Here is a 22,611-nt window from a genome sequence, read left to right as displayed (position 1 = left end):
GGCCGGGCGCTCGGGAAGTTCCGCCGGGAAGCAGCGCCGGGAGAAGGCGGGTCCGCGCGTGCGCGCCGGCAGCACGCGGCAGCCGCGCGGTGCCTCCGGCCGGCCGGGAGCGGGAGCGGAGGCGAAGCGGGAGCGGCCGCTCTTCCTCACGGCGGGGCTGGTGGCGCGGCTCGGCCGCCGCCTGGCTGCCATGGGCCGCAGGGCGCGGGACCGCCGGCGGCAGCAGCAGCAGCAGCGGCAGGAGCGGGGCGGAGGCGGGGACCAGGCGGTGAGAGCCGGGCCGGGGGAGGTGAAATGGGGCGGGGAGCGCCGGGACCGCCGGGTTGACGGCGGCGGCGCTTTTCTTCAGGGCTGGGCCGGCGGCTACCCCGAGATCGTGAAGGAGAATGAGCTGTTCGAGAGGTACTACCGCGAGCTGGGCATCGTGCCCGCCGGAGAGTGGGACGCGTTCATGGCGGCGCTGCGGGAGCCGCTGCCCGCCACGCTGCGCATCACCGGCTACCGCAGGTACGGGCTGGGGGCTCCCGGACAGCGGCTGCCAGAGCCCCTGGCGCAGGGGAAGGTGTCACGCCCACGGCAGGGGGGTGGAAATACGCGATCCTTAAGGCTCCTTCCGACCCGAACCGTCCTGTGATTGTGTGATTCTCCATCCGGTGTCCCTCCGGGTGTCTCTCGCATGCAGCCACGCCAGAGAGATTCTCCACTGCTTGAAGGAAAAGTACTTCCGAGAGCTCCAGGACCTGGAGGTGGATGGCCAGAAAGTCGAGATGCCGCAGTCGCTGAGCTGGTGAGTGATCTAGAGGCGAGACTAGGTATTCTGCATGTTTCCGGCAACCAGCCTGGCTCATCGGTCTCTTTCTTCTGCCTCTGTTCTTTTCCCATCTCTTTTCCATCAGGTATCCTGAAGAGTTAGCCTGGCACACTAACTTGAGTAGAAAAATCTTACGCAAGTCCCCCCAACTGGAAAAGTTTCATCAGTTTCTGGTTAGCGAGACAGAATGTGTAAGTTTTGGGTAGATCTTGATTTTTTTTTTTTTACTGGCATATCCTGAGCAGTGTTTTGTTGAAATACATTGTGAAATATGGAGACTCTACCTTTTCTCTCGGAAGTTGAGTAGGTCAGAAGAATGTGGATTTTGTTGGCAGTTGGCAGTGATGCATCCAATGATTCTGATGCATAACTGCAGCTACAGATATTTGCCTAAACTAAATGTATTTTTTATTGTTGTTGGGGCTGTTAAAATGAGTCACTGTAAAATAATCAGGTGCTGCTAGAAACCAAATGTTTAAACCTGGTAAAAAGTGCATGCATGGGCATGACAACACTTAAGTGATGGATATTTGTCACTTGATTCGAGCTAGTTTCTCCTCTCTTTTGAGCAGAAACTGCAGAATTAATACAGTTGGAGTAAATCCACAATTATTAGAAATTACAATTGGGTGAAATACTGTGATTTTTTTTTTTGTTGTTGTTAAATTCTAAAGGAATTAATCCTCAGTTTACAGTAGTGTGTTTCTGAATGCTTTTTTATTACATAGCAATTTAAAAGCTTTATTGCAAAAGAAATGCATTTTTGCTTGGAATAAAAACAAATTTCTTTTTTCATTTCAAGGGAAACATCAGTCGTCAGGAAGCTGTTAGTATGATCCCACCTCTGCTGCTTAATGTTAGCCCTCATCATAAGGTAAGTCTAGAAAGTAATGTGTACTAAAGTTTTTTTTTTTCTCCTGAAATTAGCTTAATTGAAATTACAAATCACAAGATCAGTATCAGGGCTTATACACGGTTCTGTTTCATCTTGGTACATTTTATGCTTTCTGCACATCAACAGCAACACTCAGCTATTGTTCAGATCACAAAAACACTATCAGAGGAACATCTACTTTTTCAGCTGTGTGCAATATCTGCAAAAAACACTTTGATTTTAAGCAGTTGCATAGTCTTATTTTCAAAGTGTAAATGTGTTTAGCTGCATCTGAGTTATGTATTCTTGCTACAACCTGCTTTTAAAGTAAGGTAACTGTTTTTAACTTTCTCTCTCCATCACACTCTGAACAGATGTAGTTTTCAAGATGCAGGTGATAATAATCCCTGCCTTGTAGATTTCACTCCTCTATGCCTTTTGAAGAAGCTCAAAAATTCTATTCTATAAATAATCTGTTAGATAAATTATTTTGGGTGAGCTGAAACATGTTGTTGGTGGTGGCTAAACACTATAGGGTGCTAACTTTAACTGAAGTGTGTAAGGAATGCCCACGGTCTTTTCTTAGGGCATACCATAAGAAGAGGATATCTGGTAGCAGACTTTCTGTTCTGACTTTGTGATGTTTTTATTAATGAGCTAGTTGCCTTGCTATCTCAAGCAGCCACGTTGTGTTCTTCTTTCTTAAATTTTCATACTGTATCTTAAAATTTTATGTTTATCAAACTTCCAATATGTGTTTTAAAGACCAGTTTGTATGCAGTTGTTTTTATATTAGCAGTACTTAGCATACATAATTTTTCACCTTTTTTTCTCCTACTTCCACCCAACCCAGTGTATGACAGCTATGTCATATACTGTTTTATGTGAGGCAAGATCTTCTCATCTCTTTTAAGTGAATAGTAAATTGAAAGTCTCAGTCCTGGTGTGTCACAGGTGTATTTTGATTTTTGTCTGGAATTGAACAGGTGGTGAACACATTCATCTTAATGTAAAACACAAATTGTGGAGATATTTTTGCACACACCTTACATTGTATATGATAAGCTAGCAGTATATAGGCTTTACATTGAATGTTTCATTTGGGTGAGTACTGCAGCATTTTCCAGAAATGCATGTAAGATTTCATAAATCAGATTAAGAATAAGTTCTTTATCCTCTCTTGTGCCAAAACAGCAAATGTTTAATGATCTAATGATGCCCTGACTTTTCATTTAGGACCTTTCATGGTCCTTAGTGCCTTAGCTTAGGAGCTGCTTGTTAGGACCAGAATTGCAGGTTACTTTTGCTTAACCAGCATGTTCTGTATGTCAAATCTAACATGCTGATTCCGTCTTCCAAAAGAATAAAATTAATGATTGTCAAACGTTCCATTAGTTGTGTTCATTTTTAATCTATTTTTCCATTTAGTTTTCCTCCACCATCAATTTGCTGGACAGTTTTAGCATGTGTTTAGCCTTGTGTATTCTTCATCATCTTTTGCATTATCTGCAAAAGTAGAAAAAAGTAGCATCACATCTCTTAATTTAAACAGCAGATCTGATATTGTCTTGCAGGGTGTGTTTCAAGATGCGTTAGCGCTGCTGCATGACAGCACTTGCCACACATTCCCTGGAGCTCTCCTTGTGTTTCACTGGGGGCTGTCTTCTGGTTTAGTCTTGTTCGTGACGGGGGCTCGCATGAGGATCTGAGCAGATCGTTCCCATCCTTTATCCTGTTGCACGATCTCAGCTGATTTTTAGTGGAGCCAAAGGCCCAGGAGATAGACATATGTTTCTGAACATCTATGCCTAGGCAAGAGGAAAGGCTCTAAGCTTCCTTGCTCAGGAGAACATTGTGAGATGTCAGTTGTTTTGCTGTGAAAGTGACTCTACTAATAACTCTATCACAAGCCAAGTTAGTGATTAATTAGGAGGGAGAAATACACTAGAATTTAGGTGTTGGCGTCTCTGCTGTTATGTTCGGCGGCCTCAGGGCAGTTCAAACACTTCCCAAGTGCTTCTTCCAAGATAAAGAAGCAGGAGACTATACTGCCCTGATTTTGCACATTGAAATGTAAATGTGTGGGGAGGGACAACAATTAATTTTTATAAAATCTGTATAAACTACTGTCTCTGATTAATATATTAATAGTTTAAAGAAAAGTACTGTTTGCTCTTGAATGTAACTTTGTCTTCAATATATGTGTATATATGTAATGTTGCAGATAACTTCATTTGGAATTTTTTGTGAACTGATAAAAGGATCGTATCCCCAGATCTGTATTCAGGTTCCTCTTTCAGATTTTATTTCAGTTGATGTTTTTGTTCCCTACAAAGTAAAGTCCTTTTTATATTTTCAACCTTTAAATTAAAGCATACAAGAAACAGAATTGTACTTTGTTCTTTTCAAATTGGTGTTCAGAACAATCACAATTCTGCATATGCAAAAATACCTAATTTAAACAAGAACACAGGAAATTTCTCAAGTGCTGAAAAAGTATAAGGCAGGAATTTTTAAAATTTTCTTATGTTTGTAGATTCTAGATATGTGTGCTGCTCCTGGATCTAAGACTGCACAGCTCATTGAGATGTTGCATGCAGACATGAATGTTCCTTTTCCCAGTAAGTCTGGAAAACTAAAAACTTGTGACTTGTAATTTCTGCTTTTTCTTGTAATAGATTGTTTCTAATGTCACAGATGAGTAACTGCATTTAACTACATACTGAATTCCCCAAGGGGTTGTTACGAGATTAAAGGTACCCATTTGAAGCTTCATGGGCTTCCTTTGCTTGAAAAACAGACATGAATTATATGTATCTTTTCAGTTCAGATTACAGTACATGTGATTAGAGCTTAATTTCTGTATATAAATCAGAATATCTGATTAAATCAGAATATCTGGTTAATCAGAAATTATCTATTATCAGAATATCTGATAAATCATCTACTTAGTAGATGGTGGCCCATGAGCCTCTGTACTTTCATGGTATCCTGCAAACACTGGATTAAGCTGCTTTAGACTTGAAGAAATTGTGATATTTATAGTTTTTGTAAGCTTCAGAATCTTTATTTTTTTGTTAGATGCTCACAGAAAATACTGCCCCTTGACACTGTAAAGTTGTAGAGAGTGTGTGGATTCTTTCTGCATTGTGCTGAAAACTTGCTCATGTAGAGATTGTCTTTGGTGACAATGGGGTTTTTTTCTGTTTTATAGGTTTTCCTTTGAAAAGTTGAAGGGCCCTTGGCTGTGTCTTACTGCCACAGGATGGGAGCTAAAACTCTTGAGACTATGACACATCAGTTAACCTTCAATATGCTTGAAGTTATTTTATGCTCCGTAAGGGCTCCCCTATTCATGAGCAGTCTTTTAAGTAAAAGTCTCCAGTGAAAGGTTTACAGAACTTTCAGAGACAAGGCAATAAACTATATAAAATTATTTGTTGAATAGTAAAGCATTTTCCCACTATCTTATGTCCCCAGGTGGTTTTGTAATTGCCAATGATGTCGACAACAAGCGCTGCTATTTGCTGGTTCATCAGGCTAAGAGATTAAACAGTCCATGCATCATGGTGGTAAATCATGATGCCTCCAGCATTCCTAACCTTCAAATAGATGTTGATGGAAAAAAAGAGATCCTCTTCTATGACAGGATTTTATGTGATGTCCCCTGCAGGTACCTTGCATGTAAACTTGAATACATGGATTGTATTGCTTTAAATGCAGTGCTAAATTTTTTATGTTACTGAATTGTGCCTTTTGAGTATGTTAGTGAGTTAGGATTTATAGTTCAGAGTGTCTTCTAAGTGTGAGGATACAGAATTGAGGTGAATTTTTTCATTCCAAGTGGTCCTTATATTTGATCAGTTTAAGGGCTTCAAATTTTGACCTTGTGTTTGGGACACTGAAATACAAAGACAGTGAGGAAACAAAACAGAAGAGTGTAGGAGAGCTAGTTACAAGGGAGAGGGACTGTTTTTTTTGTGCTGCTATAAATGACTTTGATATGGAAAGAGTCTTACACACAAATAATACAAATCTGTTTGACCTCTGTTGCAGCGGAGATGGAACCATGAGGAAAAACATTGATGTGTGGAAGAAGTGGACAACACAAAACAGTTTGCAGCTCCATGGGTAAAAATGCTTATTGCACATCTGCACTTCTTTCATTTTTCTCTCCTTTTTTCTATATCTTTAACATCTGCATGCATTCACATGTTAATATGTGATAAAGCGGAGACTAGGAAGAGTCATTTTTCTCAAATCAAGAGCTTAGTGCTATTGAGAGGAAGTGTAGGGTTTCAGATGTGAGGAGGGAAGCACGTGAATCTAAATTGCTTGTGTTGTTACAAATATCTGCCATGGAAATATTCATTGAATTGATTTAGACAGGATAGCTAATAAAATGGAACAAACCACTTGGTTGGGATTCTTAGCATTTAAGCAGGTAAAATACTGCTGGAAAATACAGTAAGTTGTAAAATTTATTAGTGATATTTTAAAGTCTTTAGGATTCTAGAGATCATACACAAATTCAGTTACCTGAGATGGATTTATGTAAACTGATGGTGAATAAGTACTTAGCCTGGTGCAGGCACATGGTAAAGTGTAGTGATTGAAACAGATTAAAAACTCAGAACATTTTACTGTGTATTTTTAACAAGCTGGGGATGCCATTGTTTACTGTGATTCAGCTGACCTGTGACTTCTTGGCAACTCATTCATTATTGCAGGTTTCATTTCAGTTGGAAGTATGGAGGTAGGGTATAAACTCATGGTCCAGCTCAGTGATGCCTTTCTCAGAAGGCTGCTGCTGGTTAAGCTATGTTGTCCATAATATTTGTAATAGTCAGATTACTCATTTTAACTGGATTTCTGAGAAGAGTCATGTTTTTGGGTGTTATTTTTCTACTGTTGAGTATTTCGTAATAAAACTGATGGGGCACAAGAAAGAACAAAATAGAGAATGTTATATTCAAAGTTATACTGCATTAGTGTTAATGTTTGACCTAATTGTTGCTTTAATTTAATAGGTTTCATTGTGAGTGTGTCTGCAGTACAGACTGCGCTAAGCTGACTTAGTTCAACACTGACTATAATTTGTGTACTGCTGACAGCTGTAGAACTCCCCAAGGGCTGGCTTAGTCCATGGGGAGTTGTGTGTCTGCAGTAAAGCTTTTTGTGGGTTCCTGAATGATAGCTGGCTAGATCAAGCATGTTCTGTTAGATTGCAGTTGAGAATTGCAACCCGTGGTGTTGAACAGCTGGCAGAAGGCGGGAGAATGGTGTATTCCACGTGTTCCTTGAATCCCATCGAAAATGAAGCTGTGATCGCATCTCTGCTGGAAAAGAGTCAAGGTGAGAATGTAAGCTGGAACAGAGTGGGGAACTCTTTCTTTTTAATTTTTTTTTACCCTCAGCCCAAAAAGGCTATGTGTATGGTGGTACTAGTGATAGGGTTAGTGTGGGTAATATGCTGCTAGTTTGCACAACTATAGAAATCTTTTGGTACCACTAGGATTTCATTAATGTTGCTATGAGCAGTCTTCTTAAATCAGCTGCAAATACAAAACATGAAGAGTTCTGTTAATGATACAGAAGACACTTCTACAGATCAGTGGCATTCAGTCTGTTATCTGGCTCCCACTAACTGGTTTCACTGGTTGGAATCCATGTCTGACATCTGTAATTCCTTTGGAAAACTCAGTGTGGAACATTGCTGCTGTGCACTATAGGAGTAAAAGGCCTGGAGTGTAGTTAAGCAGCTAAAGTGAAGTAATTGTACACCAGTAGGTGGGAGTCACTGATACCTTTAGCATCCTTTGCCCCACATTTTGACATGCTTGGATTTTTAATGTGTTTAAACTCACGGGGTTCTTTTTGCATTTTTGGCTTGCATGTGAAGGCTGAGGTGACAAGAGATGGAAAAACTGAGATGAACTGGGAAGCTGCAGTGTATCACTTTGTGATAGAAGAGTTCAGTAGCCCATTGAGTAGCTGGTGTATACTGTTTTTTTCTGAATCAATAACCTGAAATTTGGAAACATCTAATTGGATTTGGCATGAAAAGTTCCACAGATTTTTTTAAAGTTGAGCAGTTTACAGAGCAGAAGCAGCTTTATTGCTCCTGGAGCTGCACTTAGTCTTGAATTTGGTAGCCTGTTTTTTGTAATGTTTACTTTGTGCCAGTAGCTATTCTGGCCCCAAATTATGCATGAAATTTCATTGTCTTAGAAACAACACTTTAGCTTAAGTGCTTGCAGGTTAATTAGGAATTGACTATGTAATTTCTACTCCCACTCTTTTGTGCACTGGGGCAGCTTCATCTTATGGCTTCTGTGCAGTTTTGATCCCTTCAATATAAGAAAGTCATTAAACTATTAGAGAGCATGCACAGGAGGGCAACAAAGATGATAAAGGGTCTACAGGAAAAGCCTGATGATGAGTGGCTGAGGTAACTTGTTCTGTTCAGCCTGGAGGAGACAGAGGGGAGATCTCACTGCAGTCTGAAACTTCCTTGTAAAGGGAAGAGGAAGGGCAGGTGACCAGTGACAGGACCCATGGGAATGGCCTGAAGTTGTGTCAGGGGAGGTTTAGATTGGATATCAGGTTTTTCACCCAGAGGGTGGTTGGGCACTGGGACAGGCTCCCCAGGGAAGTGATCACAGCACCAGCGTGACAGAGTTCAAGAAGTGTTTGGACAATGATCTTAGGCACATGGTGTGACTCTTGGGGTGTCCTGCAGAGGGCCTGAGTCAGACCCGATGATTTTGGTGGGTCCCTGTGGCTTACCACAGGTCCCTTCCAACTCAGCTTATTCTGTGAAAGGACATTTTTGTTTAGAAGTAGTTTCTTTGGTAATCATAGACACGTTTCCAGTAAATTACAGTATGCTTGCCTTATTGAAGGCCATAGTAAGCAAGCATTAATTTTAACAGTGGGAAGATTGGAAAGAACTAGTTGGGATAGGAACACAAAAGCAGTAGGATGTGGAGGCCAGCAATTGCAGCACCTGTGGGAAATTCAATGCTTTGAAGGAAGGACTGGCTCTGATGTTCAGGTCTGGTCTCTGCCCAGTGGAGGTATTTTGAGGCATACTTGGAGGCTGTGATGTGTCCCAGCAAGTGAATGTTATCCTTGAAACTTGAACACAGGTGTAGCTTAAGAAGGTGGTAGTAAAGAGGCAGTGCAGTGATCTGCAAGGGGCATTGCACCTCAAGAATTAGTTCAGGTCAGTCCAGAAGATTTGTTGGTAGTTTCTAGCAGGGTTACCTTGGTGAAGCAAACATGTGGAGGAGATGAGAGATTGCTTTCCCCTTGGGCATGAGGGAGCAGGGAGAAGGCCTTTTTGTACCACGTAGCAACTATTGGAAACTGTAGCACTTCTGACAGGCTCTTCAGTGCCTGATAAATCTGATGTAAGTCTTGAGACATCAACTGAAGTCATGCTGTAGGGAGGCAGGAGTATTCAAAGGATGGATGCAAAACATCAAGTGTAATCACATTTGAGATGTCATTTTTTAAATTTTTCTATTAATTCATGTATCTCCTTTATTTAAAAGACTTGCTTAAGTTGTCACTGTAAGAGTAAATAGTTATAGTCATGTAGAAGAGGTTGATAAATTGTGTACAACATGAGGAAAAGCCTACCTGACTGTTAAATAACTTAAGTATTTAGAATCACAGAAAAGCAATGTTAAAAATTATTCTTTTCTAGGGAGATCGACTATTTAAACAGTAAATGTTATATCATTCCTTCTGGACTTTGGGCAGCTTGAAGGTTTTATTCAGTAAATTAAGCTATACCCTGTTGATGTTTCTTGTAGTAATTTGACATATTTTAGGCACATAGTCTTTTGTAGTGTTAGTGTTAAATAGTTTGGAATTTTCCTTTCCATTTAAAAAATAGCAAATTCTCTTTCCTCTCTCACTGGAATATATTGAGATTGTAAGTTTTTTAAATTAGAATATTGTAGGCATTTCAGAAGGCTTGGTTATACCAAAAGTTATTTCCTGAAAAATACTTATCAGTGTAGTAGATCCAAATACTGAGTAAATGAGAATAAGAACTTCAGTGATATCATTGCTTAGAACACTAATGTTTAATGATACAGGTTGTAGAGTATTTCTCTGCAGCTGCTACAAAAATATCTAACCATTATATTTTGAGTAATTTATGGTTGCATCTTATGTAGTTATTATTAACAGTTCTTCTCACCTTCTTGGTAATGTAAGTGGTAGAAGTTGTATAGTGTTTTATTTCTTGAAAGTTTTAAAAAGTACTATTCATAAAATGGCTTAGAACTTTAAGGAGAGCTATTTTTATAAAAGTCAATTGGTAACATAAGTCTTAAATTCTGTTTTCAAAACGTTTATATTCTTGGGATTTCAGGTGCCTTAGAACTTGCTGATGTCTCTTCTGAGTTACCAGGTTTGAAGAGGATGCCAGGAATTACAAAATGGAAGGTAACTTAACCTGATATTTTTGTAAAGTTTTTGGTCTGTGGTAGAGTGTTAAGTTAGGGAAATTCGTAAGTATAACATTTCACAACATTCGGTTGAGCTGCGTTAATGGCAGTGATTTGATGTTTAGCGGAGAGAGCTAAGCTGAAAGTCTTCATGAGCATAGGTTCTTTTCTCCTCATCTGCTCTCCCCTTACCTCTAGGTTTCTTTCCTCTGTCTCCTATACTTTCTTGCTACAATTCCCTATTCCATTGCGTGTATGTGGCCTGTAGATGGCAACATAATTTCAGCCACTTTTAATGTTAGCTATTTGTCTCTGTCTTCAGGGTCCGTGAATGTTAGATTTTTCACTTCTTCTGCTGGTCTATTTTATTTCATTTGGAAGTCAAAGCTTTGAAACTGTTTCTGCAAATAAGCTGTCATTAGTCATATCCTAACTAATGGGATGACTAATCCTAAAATAGTAATAGATTCCTGTATTTTGTTTCAGGCCTTAAATGATTTCAGTTCTAGAAATAAACTAATAGGGAGGGGCAAAAACCCCAAAGCTGCTTCAGCTTCTTGTCAAGAGTATAGTCAAGAAAAGTAGAAGGCCATCCTGGTAGTGGGAAAGATACTGATTAAATTTTAGTTATGAGTGTGTGCCTTTGCAATGCCATTGGGTGTTCTGTCTTACCATCTCACTGTTTCTTACAGTGCCAGGTAGGTTTATGCCTACAAGAACAAGATGCAGGGTATAAAGATTTGTGTATGTTCTGCCACTGGAAATGCAGCTTAGAAACTAGTTGATTTCTTTCTTCTTACAGTTCCTAAAGTTTACACTGTATACTTGTACCTGAAGAATAAATGTAATGCATAACTGTGGCTCTGTGATCTTAATTTTACTATTTTTTTCTACCCCATAAAGGCACTATATATATATATATTTATATAGTGATCACTAATGGTATATTCTATTCCCTGTAGCATCTATTTCTCTGTTTGCAGTTGAAATATAAATCTCCCTAACAGGTTTTAAAAACTAGTGTGATAAAATGTGTTGAAAGTTTGCCAGAGTTTCTTCAGACCTAATTTGCTGCTACTGTATATTTTCATGCCTCACTGGCTAGCATGTCACTATGGATGTATTTGCTTATTTTGATGCTGCTTTTACTTGGTGTAGTCTTTTGTTCCCTGGTGCAGCATTTGTTTTCTAGGAACTCTATGACTGATTACATTGAATATTCCTGCACATCAGTCAACTGTAAATCTCTGGAAACAGCAAAAACAGAAATAAGGTTTTGTTCAGGGGACACTTGGGTGCTTGGAAATAGCATTCAGTATTCCCTCCTTAAGCCAGATGATGAGTGAGCTCCAGAGAATTATTTTGGGCTTGAAGGAAGACACCTTTTAAACTCCACATTTGGTCATCTGTTCCTGAAACACTTTTACTCTTCCTTCTGCTCTAACAGGTGGCCATTAAAATGTGCAATAGAGAAGAGTTCAGAGTGTTCTTTGGTGCTTTGTCATTCTACTAGTCACACCAACTTACCAGTTAGGCTGGTAAACCAAAACTGAACAGCACAGGACTGCTAAGCAGTTTTTCTAGTAAAATTAAAATAGTTTGTTTTTTTTTTTTTTAAGACTTTGGTTATTTATCACTCCTATTGTTGGTTTTTCTCAAGCTTGAGTTGTGACTTCCAAAGAAGAGTAGTTTAGAAGTACAGTCTGTCTTGTCTCCATCTAGCACTATGAAATGTAGCATATTTTGACTTGAAATACTAATTCTGTAAGTACAGTAATTTCTATTTCAGGAAACGTAGAAAGGCACAAGGTGTGATCTGATCAGTGTCTGAGAAGTGCCAGACTTCATGATGCTGAAATCTGCATTCCAAAGTTTTCAGTGAAACTAGTCTAGATAAATGTTCATTTCAGTTTCCACTAGAGTACTTGTCTAAACTTTCAAGACAATCACAGTTTGATGCATGAAACCACTTCACCATACTTGCCAGTGCTGAAGTCACCATCACTGCAACTGCCTTACTTTGATACCTTAACAACAAAAATGGGCCTTCATTTCAGTGATTAATTTTATGCATTTGGACCTTTCTTAGAGCTTTCGCATACAGTACAAAACCAGGCATCTAGAACTCTGAAGTCAAATTTTCCCTGGCTTATTTTTTCACTTTGGTATCCTTGCTTGAAGAGCATTTAGAATGCCTTCCTGTAACAGTTGTGGCTCTAACCTTCTGCTTGTATCTTAAGAGTCCATCAAAAGTTTTGACCCTTAGCCAGACAGAGGTGATGTTATGTCTACACAGTGTCTTAGAGCAGATCTGTAGATAATTTCTGAGTTCTAAGTAAAGGTACAGATGCTAGAAAATTAATGGGGACATTTCTTCAGCAACTCTCCACAAACACATCTGTCAGTGACTCGTATATGCCCGTGTCATGCAGCTTTCTGCCTACCAAGCTGTTGTGTTGCACTCTTGCATATTTCTTATGTAATGAAATTGGGATTCTTCAGTTTTATCTTTACTAGACTGCAGTAGCTCTTTTCCCATACAATGTTTCACAGCCAGTCTCATGGGAAAAAACTAGTGTATCTTAAATCTGATGGTTCAGTGATCTTAGGTGTGTCACCAGTGTCCTTCCACTGGATTTTGGTAGTTCATATGTTTTTAGCAGGTTAACAGAGGTTTTTGTAGTTGATTCAGCACAAATCTGCACTTTGACTGTATGCTTTTCTTTTGAAGCATATGAAGTGGAGCAAAGAGCTGCAGCTGGCAAGAATCTCCTACTCTGAAGCATACACATACAATGCACAAAGAAACAATACACTTTAAAGAACTTCATTTTCTATACCAGAAAATAACTTCTTTATTTGGTGTCTGAACCTTGGTTTGCAAGTATTTTAATGAAAACTTCTAAAATGGTGACCTATATTCTTCATTGAATTTATATATACCCCTTTGAAGGTGATGCTGAAAGATGGACAGTGGTTTGAGGAGTGGAAAGATGTGCCTTCAAATAGACAAACACAAATACGTCCCACTATGTTTCCAGTGAAAGATGAAGAGAAGCTAAAGGCAATGAATCTGGAGCGCTGGTAAGTTTTCCCAGAGTAGATCTTATGAAGATTTGATGTAACATTTATGGTTGTGGGCAAATTATAATTTGGTCAGATTAGGAATGTGTTGGTCTGAGTATATTTTGATTGCTTCATATGTAATGGCAGTGCGTAATATTTTAACTCCAGTGAATCAGGAGAAATTACTGCAAGTTGCATAAGAGGAGTAAGTGCTCACTTGAAAAGGTCAAATTCTTTGCATACAATAGAGATAAACAGTCAAAATTACTGAAAATGTATAACTTTAACATATTGACAGTGTGGCTTGCTTTTAAAGACTTTCCACAGCTATTCTAAAAATATTGTTTAGAAATGAGTCATTCAAGCTCAAATGTGAACAGTGAATGAATGTGTTGCGTTGATGGAAGTAATTTTGTCAGAATGCTCTGTTTAGATCCTGTTTGATAAATTAAATCTACGCAATCCTACTAGGAATACTTACCTTATCCTGAAAGTAAAACATGTGGGCCTTCTGGTATTTTGTGATTCTGAATGCAGTTACGAATATGCTGCAACATCTTTTTTCTTTTCTCTCTAGTCTTAGGATATTGCCACATCACCAGAACACAGGTGGCTTCTTTGTGGCTGTCTTAATAAAAAAGTCTCCAATGCCATGGAATAAACGTCAGCCTAAGGTAACTTCTTTTAAATTACCTAAAATGTAAATTACTAATGATGTTTCAGGTTTTTTCTTTAAGTTTGCGCATAATAGAAGACATACTATAACTGTTCTGTATCTGCCCTTCACTTACAGTTCAGTGTGTCAATTAAAACTAAATTCCTAAATCCATGAAGTACTTAAAGAAAGGACCATGAAAACTTTTGTAATAGGAAAAAAAAAGAAAGGGGATTTTGAAATGGTAGTAAAACAAGCTAAATCTTGACCCTAAAATTAAGGCTTTGAAAGAATTATAGAAGCAGATTATATCAGATAGCTAAAGCTGTCACTTCCTTCAGCTGTGTGTGGTCCTCTGCTAAAAAGCTTTTTTCTGCTGTGTTGTAAGCTAATTCTGATGTCAGTTTATCTCACTCTGTGGCTGGTTGCTCAGAAGTGATTCACTAACAGATTAGCAGATCAGCAGCATGGGGAATGGATGTAAAACTGTTTGGAGCAGCAGCTTCAGCCATCTGACTTTAATCCATTTGTTGTCAATTGTCTTTAAAATCCTGTCAACAGGGTTTTAAGTTGATGGAATTTATTTAATCTCTTAGATTGTCATGTCTGTGAGGAGAACTTTTTGTGTGAATCCCTTTAAGGTGTTTATTTTATTTGCTTCAATAGAACAATTTATGAGTAAAATGTATGTGGCAATAGGGAACAAGCATTTATTCAGAAGTAAGCACTCTCCAAATACTTTATACTGGACTAAGTTAAAACACTGTAGCACTCTTACAGAACGTGTGCAGCAGCAGGATGCATGTATCACTTTGAGTGTTAGGAGGAAAACAGCAGATCCTGTTTTAAAATAGCCTTCTCTGAGTGCTTGAACATGATTTTGTAGATGATACAAAAATAGCTTTCTTGGACAGTTGGTATGAAAGTGTCCAGATCAGTAGTGAAGGTAAATGCAATTTATAGCGGTATCTTGATCTAGTAATCAGATTAACTCCCTGAATGGATCTGTTTAAGTACTTGCATACAAATTGACAATAATTAAGCACATACAAAGAGAGAACATAGGTGCCTTCTGTTACAAGCTGGATGCTACTTTTTCTTTTTTGAAAATACTGTAATTTGAAATAGGTTCATCAGAAATTGCCACAAAGAACAGAAGATACTGAAGTGACAGCAGTTAATTCAGGTAATGGTTCTGACTGTATTATTGAAGAACCAACACTTGCTGAAAATGAAGAGTCTAAGAAAATGCAAGAATTGCAGAATTTGGACACTGAGCAGAGTAAAAAGGAAGGAGTGTGCGGGTAAGGACCACGTATAAGTATTTGTCCTGTGACAGCTCCACAATTGCTGAGTATTCTATAGTTCTTTTGTAATTTAGAAATCAATCAAGAAAAACTAATGAATTCATTCAGTTGTCTTACATTTCCATGTTTTCTGTCTTGTCTGTGTTTATTCAGCCAGTTGGGAAAATAACCAGTTTTCTTATTAGCATTTGTTAAGTCTATTAAAACTTAATTCTCTGTTAAGGGAAAAAATACTTTCAGAAGTTGGAAGATCTGTATTGCCTTCACAATCATTCCATCAGAAATCTGTTTACTTGTTTTCGTGAACTCTGTTTCCAAGCACTGCTTCACATCCGTATTTTAACAAGTTAAATTGTGTGTAGTGTTAGTGAAGCACAAGAAAATGCCAATATTCTCTTTGGCATACTGTTGTTACAATAAGCCAAGTGTTGACTAAATGAACTGAATATACTCATTTTAAAGCAAGCGAAATTTTAGTGAAATTGACAATGCAATTTTATTTGCTTTCTAGACCACCACCATCTAAAAAAATGAAGTTGTTTGGTTTTAAAGAAGACCCGTTTGTGTTTCTCCCTGAAGATGATCCATTGTTCCTTCCTATCCAGTAAGAAAAAAAGATCTGTCTGTTTTGGCAGTAAGATTCCTATTAGTTCAGGGATGTTAGTAGTTCAAGTTTGGTTCATTACAAAGGATGGGTCTCGTTGGTCTTGCATAACAGCTTTTGCCTGACTTTGCACCAGGGCCCCTGTCCTCAACACTTAAATGAAAATAGCTAACAAGAGTTTGCACTGGAAATTTTCCAGTATGTCTCAGTGTCTATAACAGCTTGTCTTTTCTGATGTCATGCAGCTTAGAAAGTCTAATCTTTGTGTTCTGAAGCCAAAGTGCTAAGTGTTTGCAGAGATAGCTGGAGGAAATGGGCTAAACCATGCATTTTGAGTATGTGATTTTATTGCTCAGTTAATCAAAACAAGTATTATGGCCACAGGAAGTTTTATGCATTGGACCCATCATTTCCCAAGATGAATTTACTGACTCGAACTCAAGAAGGAAAAAAGAGGCAGCTGTACATGGTTTCTAAGGAGCTAAGGAATGTGCTTCTGAACAATAGTGAGAAGATGAAGGTATGGTTCATAAGCATCAGTGTATATCTCCGTGAACTTGCCACTTGTACTGTTTACATAGAGGATTAGCCCTCTGACAGGCTATATTTTTTTTTAAGTCTGGATTAATGTTTTCCTCTCTGTCCCTCCTGTGTTAGAGATGAAAAGTTGACTCTGAGAGGTAAATAACAGACTCTGAGATGAAAATCAGTACATTTTTGGTGGATGAAAGAGAACTTAAAAGTAGAGAGAGGAAATCTATAACTCTTGTGTGTGTGTGCCAGCATTTTTATGTAGTCTTCAGGTAACTTTGCAAGTTTACATTGATGATGTTGTATTTATCACCCCCTTAATTATATAAGTATTAAGAGCTTTGAAAGCCAACCAAAAAGATAAGTTCAGCTGAATTATTTACTGGCTGTGTTACATAGGGACATTGTTTCAAAGTAATGTTAACAATTAAACATTTTGAAAGTTCATTAAGCTGAGTGATAATGGGATAGTAAGTTGTTTTTTTGAATTAGAGGTAAATTTTTTATGATTCCCTGTGGAAAAGGTCCTGCAAATACTAAAGATTTGTCTCAAAAGTCATTGTGTAATTTAGGTTGGAATGAGGTCATGTAGTCCAGCTTCCTTCCTACATCAAACAGAGGTGACTTCAAAGCTATATCAGATACATTCTGGGGCCTCATCCAGTCAAATCTTGAAAATTTTTGAGGAAATTCAATACATCTTTGCAACAGATCTTTGAGATGGATAAAAAAATTATTCTTTTATCGTCTGTGCAGGAAGTGGCTATATAATTGACAAAATTTTAAGAAACCTGGTGCATTATATTAGGTAGTGAGGCTTTGAGTACCACAACGGATAGATAGTGTCCAAATAGCATTCACTTATACATTTTTAAAATCCTGTCCTTGACTGACTTTCCCAGAATCACACAGAAAATTCTTACTCAAACTAAAATTAAAGTTAGATATTAGTAATTTGTTGCCCTCTTTTTAAAACTGACACTTCCTCAAACTGTTCAGTTTTCAATATGGAAAGGAGTAAAAGACATTTTATGTTGAGGGAGTGACACATTTTTATAGCAGGAGTTCCTTTTTCCCTTGAATGAATTTTCACATTAATTCAGTATTCAGTGCAAATGAACTTTTAGCTGAAGAATTGAAGAAAAAACAAATTCAGAGTGGCAATTTAGAATTTATGCTCCCTACTGATGTTTATTTGCTTTGCTGTTTGCAGGTTATCAACACAGGGATAAAAGTCTGGTCTCGCAATAGTGATGGTGAACAGTTTGGATGTGCATTCAGATTAGCACAAGAGGTAATTGCATAGCACTGTGATCTCAAAGGAGATACTTTGGTTTCCTCAAGAGCCTATAAGACAGCTGGCATTAACTTTGTCAGATGAATGGTAATTTACATTTTCAGTATGGTTTAATTTTTTTTTCTGGTATTAGGTAAAGCGCATACTGCTTTTAACATTTTTCCTTCAGAAATCAGTTGTTAAATTTTGAAATAATTGTCTTTATTTATTGAACAGGGCATTTATACTCTGTATCCATTCATTCATGCAAGGATTATAAATGTCTGCATAGAAGATGTCAAAATTCTCCTAACCCAGGAAAATCCATTCTTAAGTAAATTTAGCAGTGAAACACAGAAGAAAGTCAAAGATCTAGGTAAGCCTGCTAATTTTGCTGTCACAAAATTATTTTTCTACTTTGCACAGAAGGCTATGAAATCCTTTAACATTAACTGTGTTTGCTAAAAATTTTGACTAAATTTATCTTAAATATACTTGTTAGGTAAGTAAGCAATACTGAAAGCTAGTTGCTGATAGAAAGTGTAGTCATTTCTGATTGCAGCCTCTAAGGTTTTTGAGCTTTAGAGAACAGAAGGGTTGCCAAACTTATGACTTCTGCAAAGCAGTGCTGCGAGACAGCATTTTAAATATCCATGAACAAAGATTTTATATGTGCTTCTGGTTTTTCTGCCTGTTAATGCTCCAGTTGAAACTGTTTGTTATCTGCAATTGCTTGTTATGACCTTATGTATCAAATGTAGTTACTCAGATTTTATTTTCTTAAATATGGGGAACAATGTCTACTCAAATTAAACTTTTAATTTCCTCTACACTGGATGCTTAAAGATAGGAAAATTGCTTTTCAGCCTTCTGCTATTGTTTTATCTCAAATTCATTGCTGATCCTTGTACTTTTGTGTCTGATGAGACAAAATGGGAAGAAAAAATGTTCTGAAGTTTGGTCTGGCATACTCTTACATTCATTTTAATTAAGTTAAAGTTTCTTGCTAGATTCACTGAGTGAGTTAATCCACTGTGTGGATTTTGTATTTTAATTTGTTTGTTTGGGATCTTGGAGGAGCCAATGTTGGCAGTCGCGTCTGTGACTATATAAATACTTCTGTTTGAAAAAAAAAAAGGGAATAAAATCTGGTATTGTCTATAGTTCAGTGTACTGATGTGGATAACTGCTAACCGTGTCATACTCTGTGTTTGTCTAAAAACTTGGTTTTTTGAACATTTTCAGATTACAATCATTGTATCATTGTACCAAGTAACACATCTGTTTTGTTTTTGTTCCCCCTTCCCTGTAGCGATGGGAAGTATAGTTCTGAAGTATGACCCAGACCCTGAGTAAGTAGATGTGTTGCTTTCCATTTATGCACTTCTAAGACCTGGACAAGAATTTATTTTCGCTCAGCATAAACAGAAGTAGAGGCATAGAGATGCAGTGAGGGAAACAGTAAAGCCATATAGGATACAGAGAAAAAGACAGGGAAAGAAGCTGTCTTGTGTGTGAATTCTTAAAACAAGTGTAGAATTTAACTTCATAAAGGAGAGCTGGTAGTTGTGCCAGAGATCAACAGATCACTGCATGTGATTTGTTTGTTTGTTTCCCTGTAAAGTCCAACATTTGGAATGGAAAAAGTTACTTTTTATTGTTCCTTTTTGTAGACAAAGTAACTTTTGTGGACAAAACTCTTTAGAGTTTTCTTAATGTAAACTTCTGTTTTGCTGTTCCTTGTATTAGTTTTGAAACCAGAGCCAAAAAATTATTTTGCTTGTTGCAGAAACTTAATAGCATTTTGTTTCTTGGATTTTGGCTTGCTTGCTTGCTTGTAGACAAGCAGGTGCTTGTGTAGGTGTTGAAGTTGAGAACAATGTACTTTCATCTTCTGTGAATAGTTACAAAATGCATTCAGTGTTAGAACTGAATTGGTGTATGGCTATAAAATGAAGTTTTGAAGATGAACTGTCTCATAATTGACTGAACTTAACTGCTTGTTTGTAGAAAACCTCATGATCTTCAGTGTCCAATAGTGCTGTGTGGTTGGCAAGGGAAGACTTCACTGCGTGCCTTTGTGCCCAAGAATGAGAGACTTCATTACCTGAGGATGATGGGAGTTGAAGTGTTTAAAGCAAAGAAGAAAGAGGAAGAATTGGAAAACAAAACTGAGGAAGAAGTTCAACACAGACTGGTGCAAACAGAGGAAAGAATGGATGGGGAAGATAAAGAACATGATTTAGTAACAAAAATGGAAGCAGAAATAGGTGAAGAGTCTTCCCAGAGTCCTGTCAAAAGCAGTGCTATGGAAATAGAAAATAAAATTGAGGATTTAGATCAATCTAGTAAAAATGCCAACACTGATGTAAGCCAGGAAGGCAAAGACACGGATGCGAGTAATGTGAAAGATTAGGTTTTTTTCTGTATTGCTTGGCAGCTTCCATGAGGCTCACATCCAGACTTTCGCTTTTAGCATGAAACTGTATTTTAAAATTTGGTCAGAATGGGATGTTCTTCTTTTAAAGTTTCACCTATTTTATATTTTAAATGAAAGCTATAAAGAGATTTCCCCTCAAGTGTGTCTTCTTTTCACCATTTTAAACTCCTTTTTATTGGTGGGTTTGTGTGTCTGTTGCTGGCAACAGACCAGGCACCAGTAAAATCTCAAGTCTGTATTTTAATGGAACAGTGGTATGCACAAGTGCACTGCCTGCGTGTAACTGGTCAAAAATTCTTTCAGAAGAAAAACCTGGGGCTCCATTTAAAGCATATAGATTCCAAAAACATTTTTTTCTCCTATGATTGCTTACCCCACCTACGACCTGATCTGGTTACTGTTGATAACTGCAGGTTCTTTAGAGGGTGAGAGAATAGGTGTGTGTATCCATACAAGTGCACATACAGCTTATCTGACTGACAACCTGGTCAATGGTTATTCAGAAGAAAACCATGTCCAGCATCCTGGGGAAAAGAAAAGCAGAATGCACTTTATCAGAGACCGATGTCTGAGGTTCTTCTTCAAAGTGATTAATTGCTTGACAGACCCAGCTAGTAAATATTGTTAGCTAGATCTTCAGGTGTGCTGAGTGTGCTTCAGACTGCTGTCTCGAAATGTGCCTGGGAAGAGTGTGGCCATTACTCAAATCTTCTGTGGTCATCTGTTCCTCTGTCAGTTCTTCAAGTGGGAGTCATCTCTAATTTTTGTAAGATAACTTGTTTATAGCTGAAATAATAGTTTAAAAGAAAAAGCATGGTGGTATACATCTTGTTGTATAGTAGATGTTTAAAAGGTTATTTAGGTCTAGAAGGGTAATTTATTTAATCTGACTTTAAAAAAAGTTGGCTACCTCAGAGACTTGGAATATAAATTCTATCCTTTGTGGCTTAGTTTCAGCAGTACTCTGTACTTTTGTCAAGTTGGTCTGAAAGGAAAGTGACCAGCAGTACAAGGTACTGTCCTCCTCTAGGACCATAGTGATGCAAATATTTGTTCTCAAATATTGCAAATATTAGTTGTCAAATGGAATTTTACCATGTGTATTTTTATTGATGAAGTCTTATGTGGCTTGGATCCATTTGCTATACCTTGCTACAACAGATTTTGATGTCTGCCCTTGAACTACTTCATCAAAGGGAGAATTCCTGAGGGACAGACATAAAAGTGAAATAATGCCATGTCCTCTGATGAGATATTAGTCTCTTGCAGTGAGGAACCATTGACAGGACTCATTTTCCTCTTGGGAGTCCATAAAATAGGTTAATAAAAAATCAGTTCTTGCCCTTGTATTTTGCTAAGGTTTGAGTTTGTTCTTTGAGTAGAGAGCTGTGATGGGACAGCTTCTGTTCTGGCAGCTCCTTAGGCTGAAGAACAGCATAGCAGAATTTTCTTTTGAGCAGAGATGTGTGCAAAGTATATTTTTTAATTCTTAAAGTATATGAGGAAAAAGATTTTGCAACTTGAAACTTCAAGCATGTTTTCATATCTTTGCATTTATTCTGGCATTTTGGACATCTGAAATGGAAGAAGGGGGGAAAGACCAGTGTCACAAGTCATCATGGTAGTCTGCAGTACTCAGCCCTGAGGATGATTTGAATCCATCTAATCTTTATGTTCTGATGATCTCCATAAATTATAAAACGGTCAAGTGTTAAAACCTATGTGAAGAAACAAAAATTTATTTTGAACTATGCCTGTTGTTACTGTATCTACTGATGTTCTTTAGCAGCAGCTTCAGCTTCTTTTCAGTCAATGGCTCTAAGCATACAAGTTTGACAGGTTAAGCTGAAAAGAATACTTGTTGATACAGACAATCCAGCAGAAAGCAAACTAAAGAAAATGAAATGTCCTGGTTAGGTTTTTTTTGACTGAGCTTATGACTGGCAGACTAAAATGAGAGTAGGAAGCTTTTATCTGGGAGCTAAAGAAAAGTAGGTTCTTGTATCATAAACTGACTGAAATTGGGTATAACTTAGACTTGTAATAGAATAAGAGCCCATAATTTTAAATGGTCTTAGTAGTCCCATATTCCTGTGTTATCTATGTGGTTTTTTTTTTTGTTTTTTTTTTTTTTTTTGCTTTGTCCTTGGCTATTTGGAATTGTATTTTTTTGCTGTCAAGTGCAAGTGGGAGAAAACTAAGAAACTAGGGGTCTTATTTTCTTGTGCTGTTCAGCAGTTTTTTTATCTCCAAGCAAGTCCAGAGTTTGCAGATTTATTGTATTTTTTTTTAATACTGAGAGTTTCCTTACACCAATTGCTCTGTCCCAGTTGATCTTGCCTTGATAACCAGAAAAGGAAGATGCACAAAATTGTGTAGGTAGTGACTGAAAGCACTGTGTCCCAGTTTCCCAGGCTGGGAGCCCCATGAAATGGGTATGTTCTGTTTGCCCCGGTGGTTGCTGCAAATAATTTGAAAGGGAAGACAAAAGAAAAGTGATAAACAATCACATTAAGCTTGAACACAAATTATGAAGTCTGTCTTTGTAAGTAGTCCCTATTAAATTTTGCAAGATTTCTCTA

At 37.9% G+C, this 22,611-nt stretch overlaps 1 protein-coding gene across 1 annotated transcript; it reads left to right on the top strand.

Moving 5' to 3' along the window:
• The first annotated feature begins 49 nt into the window (after positions 1–49).
• Positions 50–20,157, top strand: NSUN2 (NOP2/Sun RNA methyltransferase 2). Its single transcript, XM_068196317.1, has 19 exons — positions 50–268; positions 350–507; positions 683–787; positions 897–1,002; positions 1,614–1,685; positions 4,222–4,306; positions 5,166–5,358; positions 5,742–5,816; positions 6,910–7,040; positions 10,075–10,148; positions 13,104–13,234; positions 13,794–13,890; positions 15,000–15,175; positions 15,690–15,782; positions 16,167–16,302; positions 17,527–17,607; positions 17,827–17,965; positions 18,902–18,941; positions 19,600–20,157. The coding sequence occupies exons 1-19, from the start codon at positions 191–193 to the stop codon at positions 20,003–20,005; spliced, it is 2,376 nt and encodes a 791-aa protein (XP_068052418.1). The 5' UTR covers positions 50–190; the 3' UTR covers positions 20,006–20,157.
• The last annotated feature ends 2,454 nt before the right edge of the window (positions 20,158–22,611 follow it).

Source organism: Anomalospiza imberbis, chromosome 1, assembly GCF_031753505.1.
Source record: "Anomalospiza imberbis isolate Cuckoo-Finch-1a 21T00152 chromosome 1, ASM3175350v1, whole genome shotgun sequence".
Taxonomy (NCBI): Eukaryota; Metazoa; Chordata; class Aves; order Passeriformes; family Viduidae; genus Anomalospiza; species Anomalospiza imberbis.
The sequence above is the reverse complement of the archived record's forward strand: the minus strand, read 5'-3'. Positions and strand labels throughout refer to the sequence as shown.

Excerpts from the sequence above, each read along its gene's own strand:
- NSUN2 (XM_068196317.1), top strand. The coding sequence starts at position 191 with ATGGGCCGCAGGGCGCGGGACCGCCGGCGGCAGCAGCAGCAGCAGCGG. Across the intron at positions 1,686-4,221 it reads ATGTTAGCCCTCATCATAAG|ATTCTAGATATGTGTGCTGC; the intron begins GTAAGTCTAGAA and ends TTATGTTTGTAG. Across the intron at positions 16,303-17,526 it reads ACAATAGTGAGAAGATGAAG|GTTATCAACACAGGGATAAA; the intron begins GTATGGTTCATA and ends TGCTGTTTGCAG.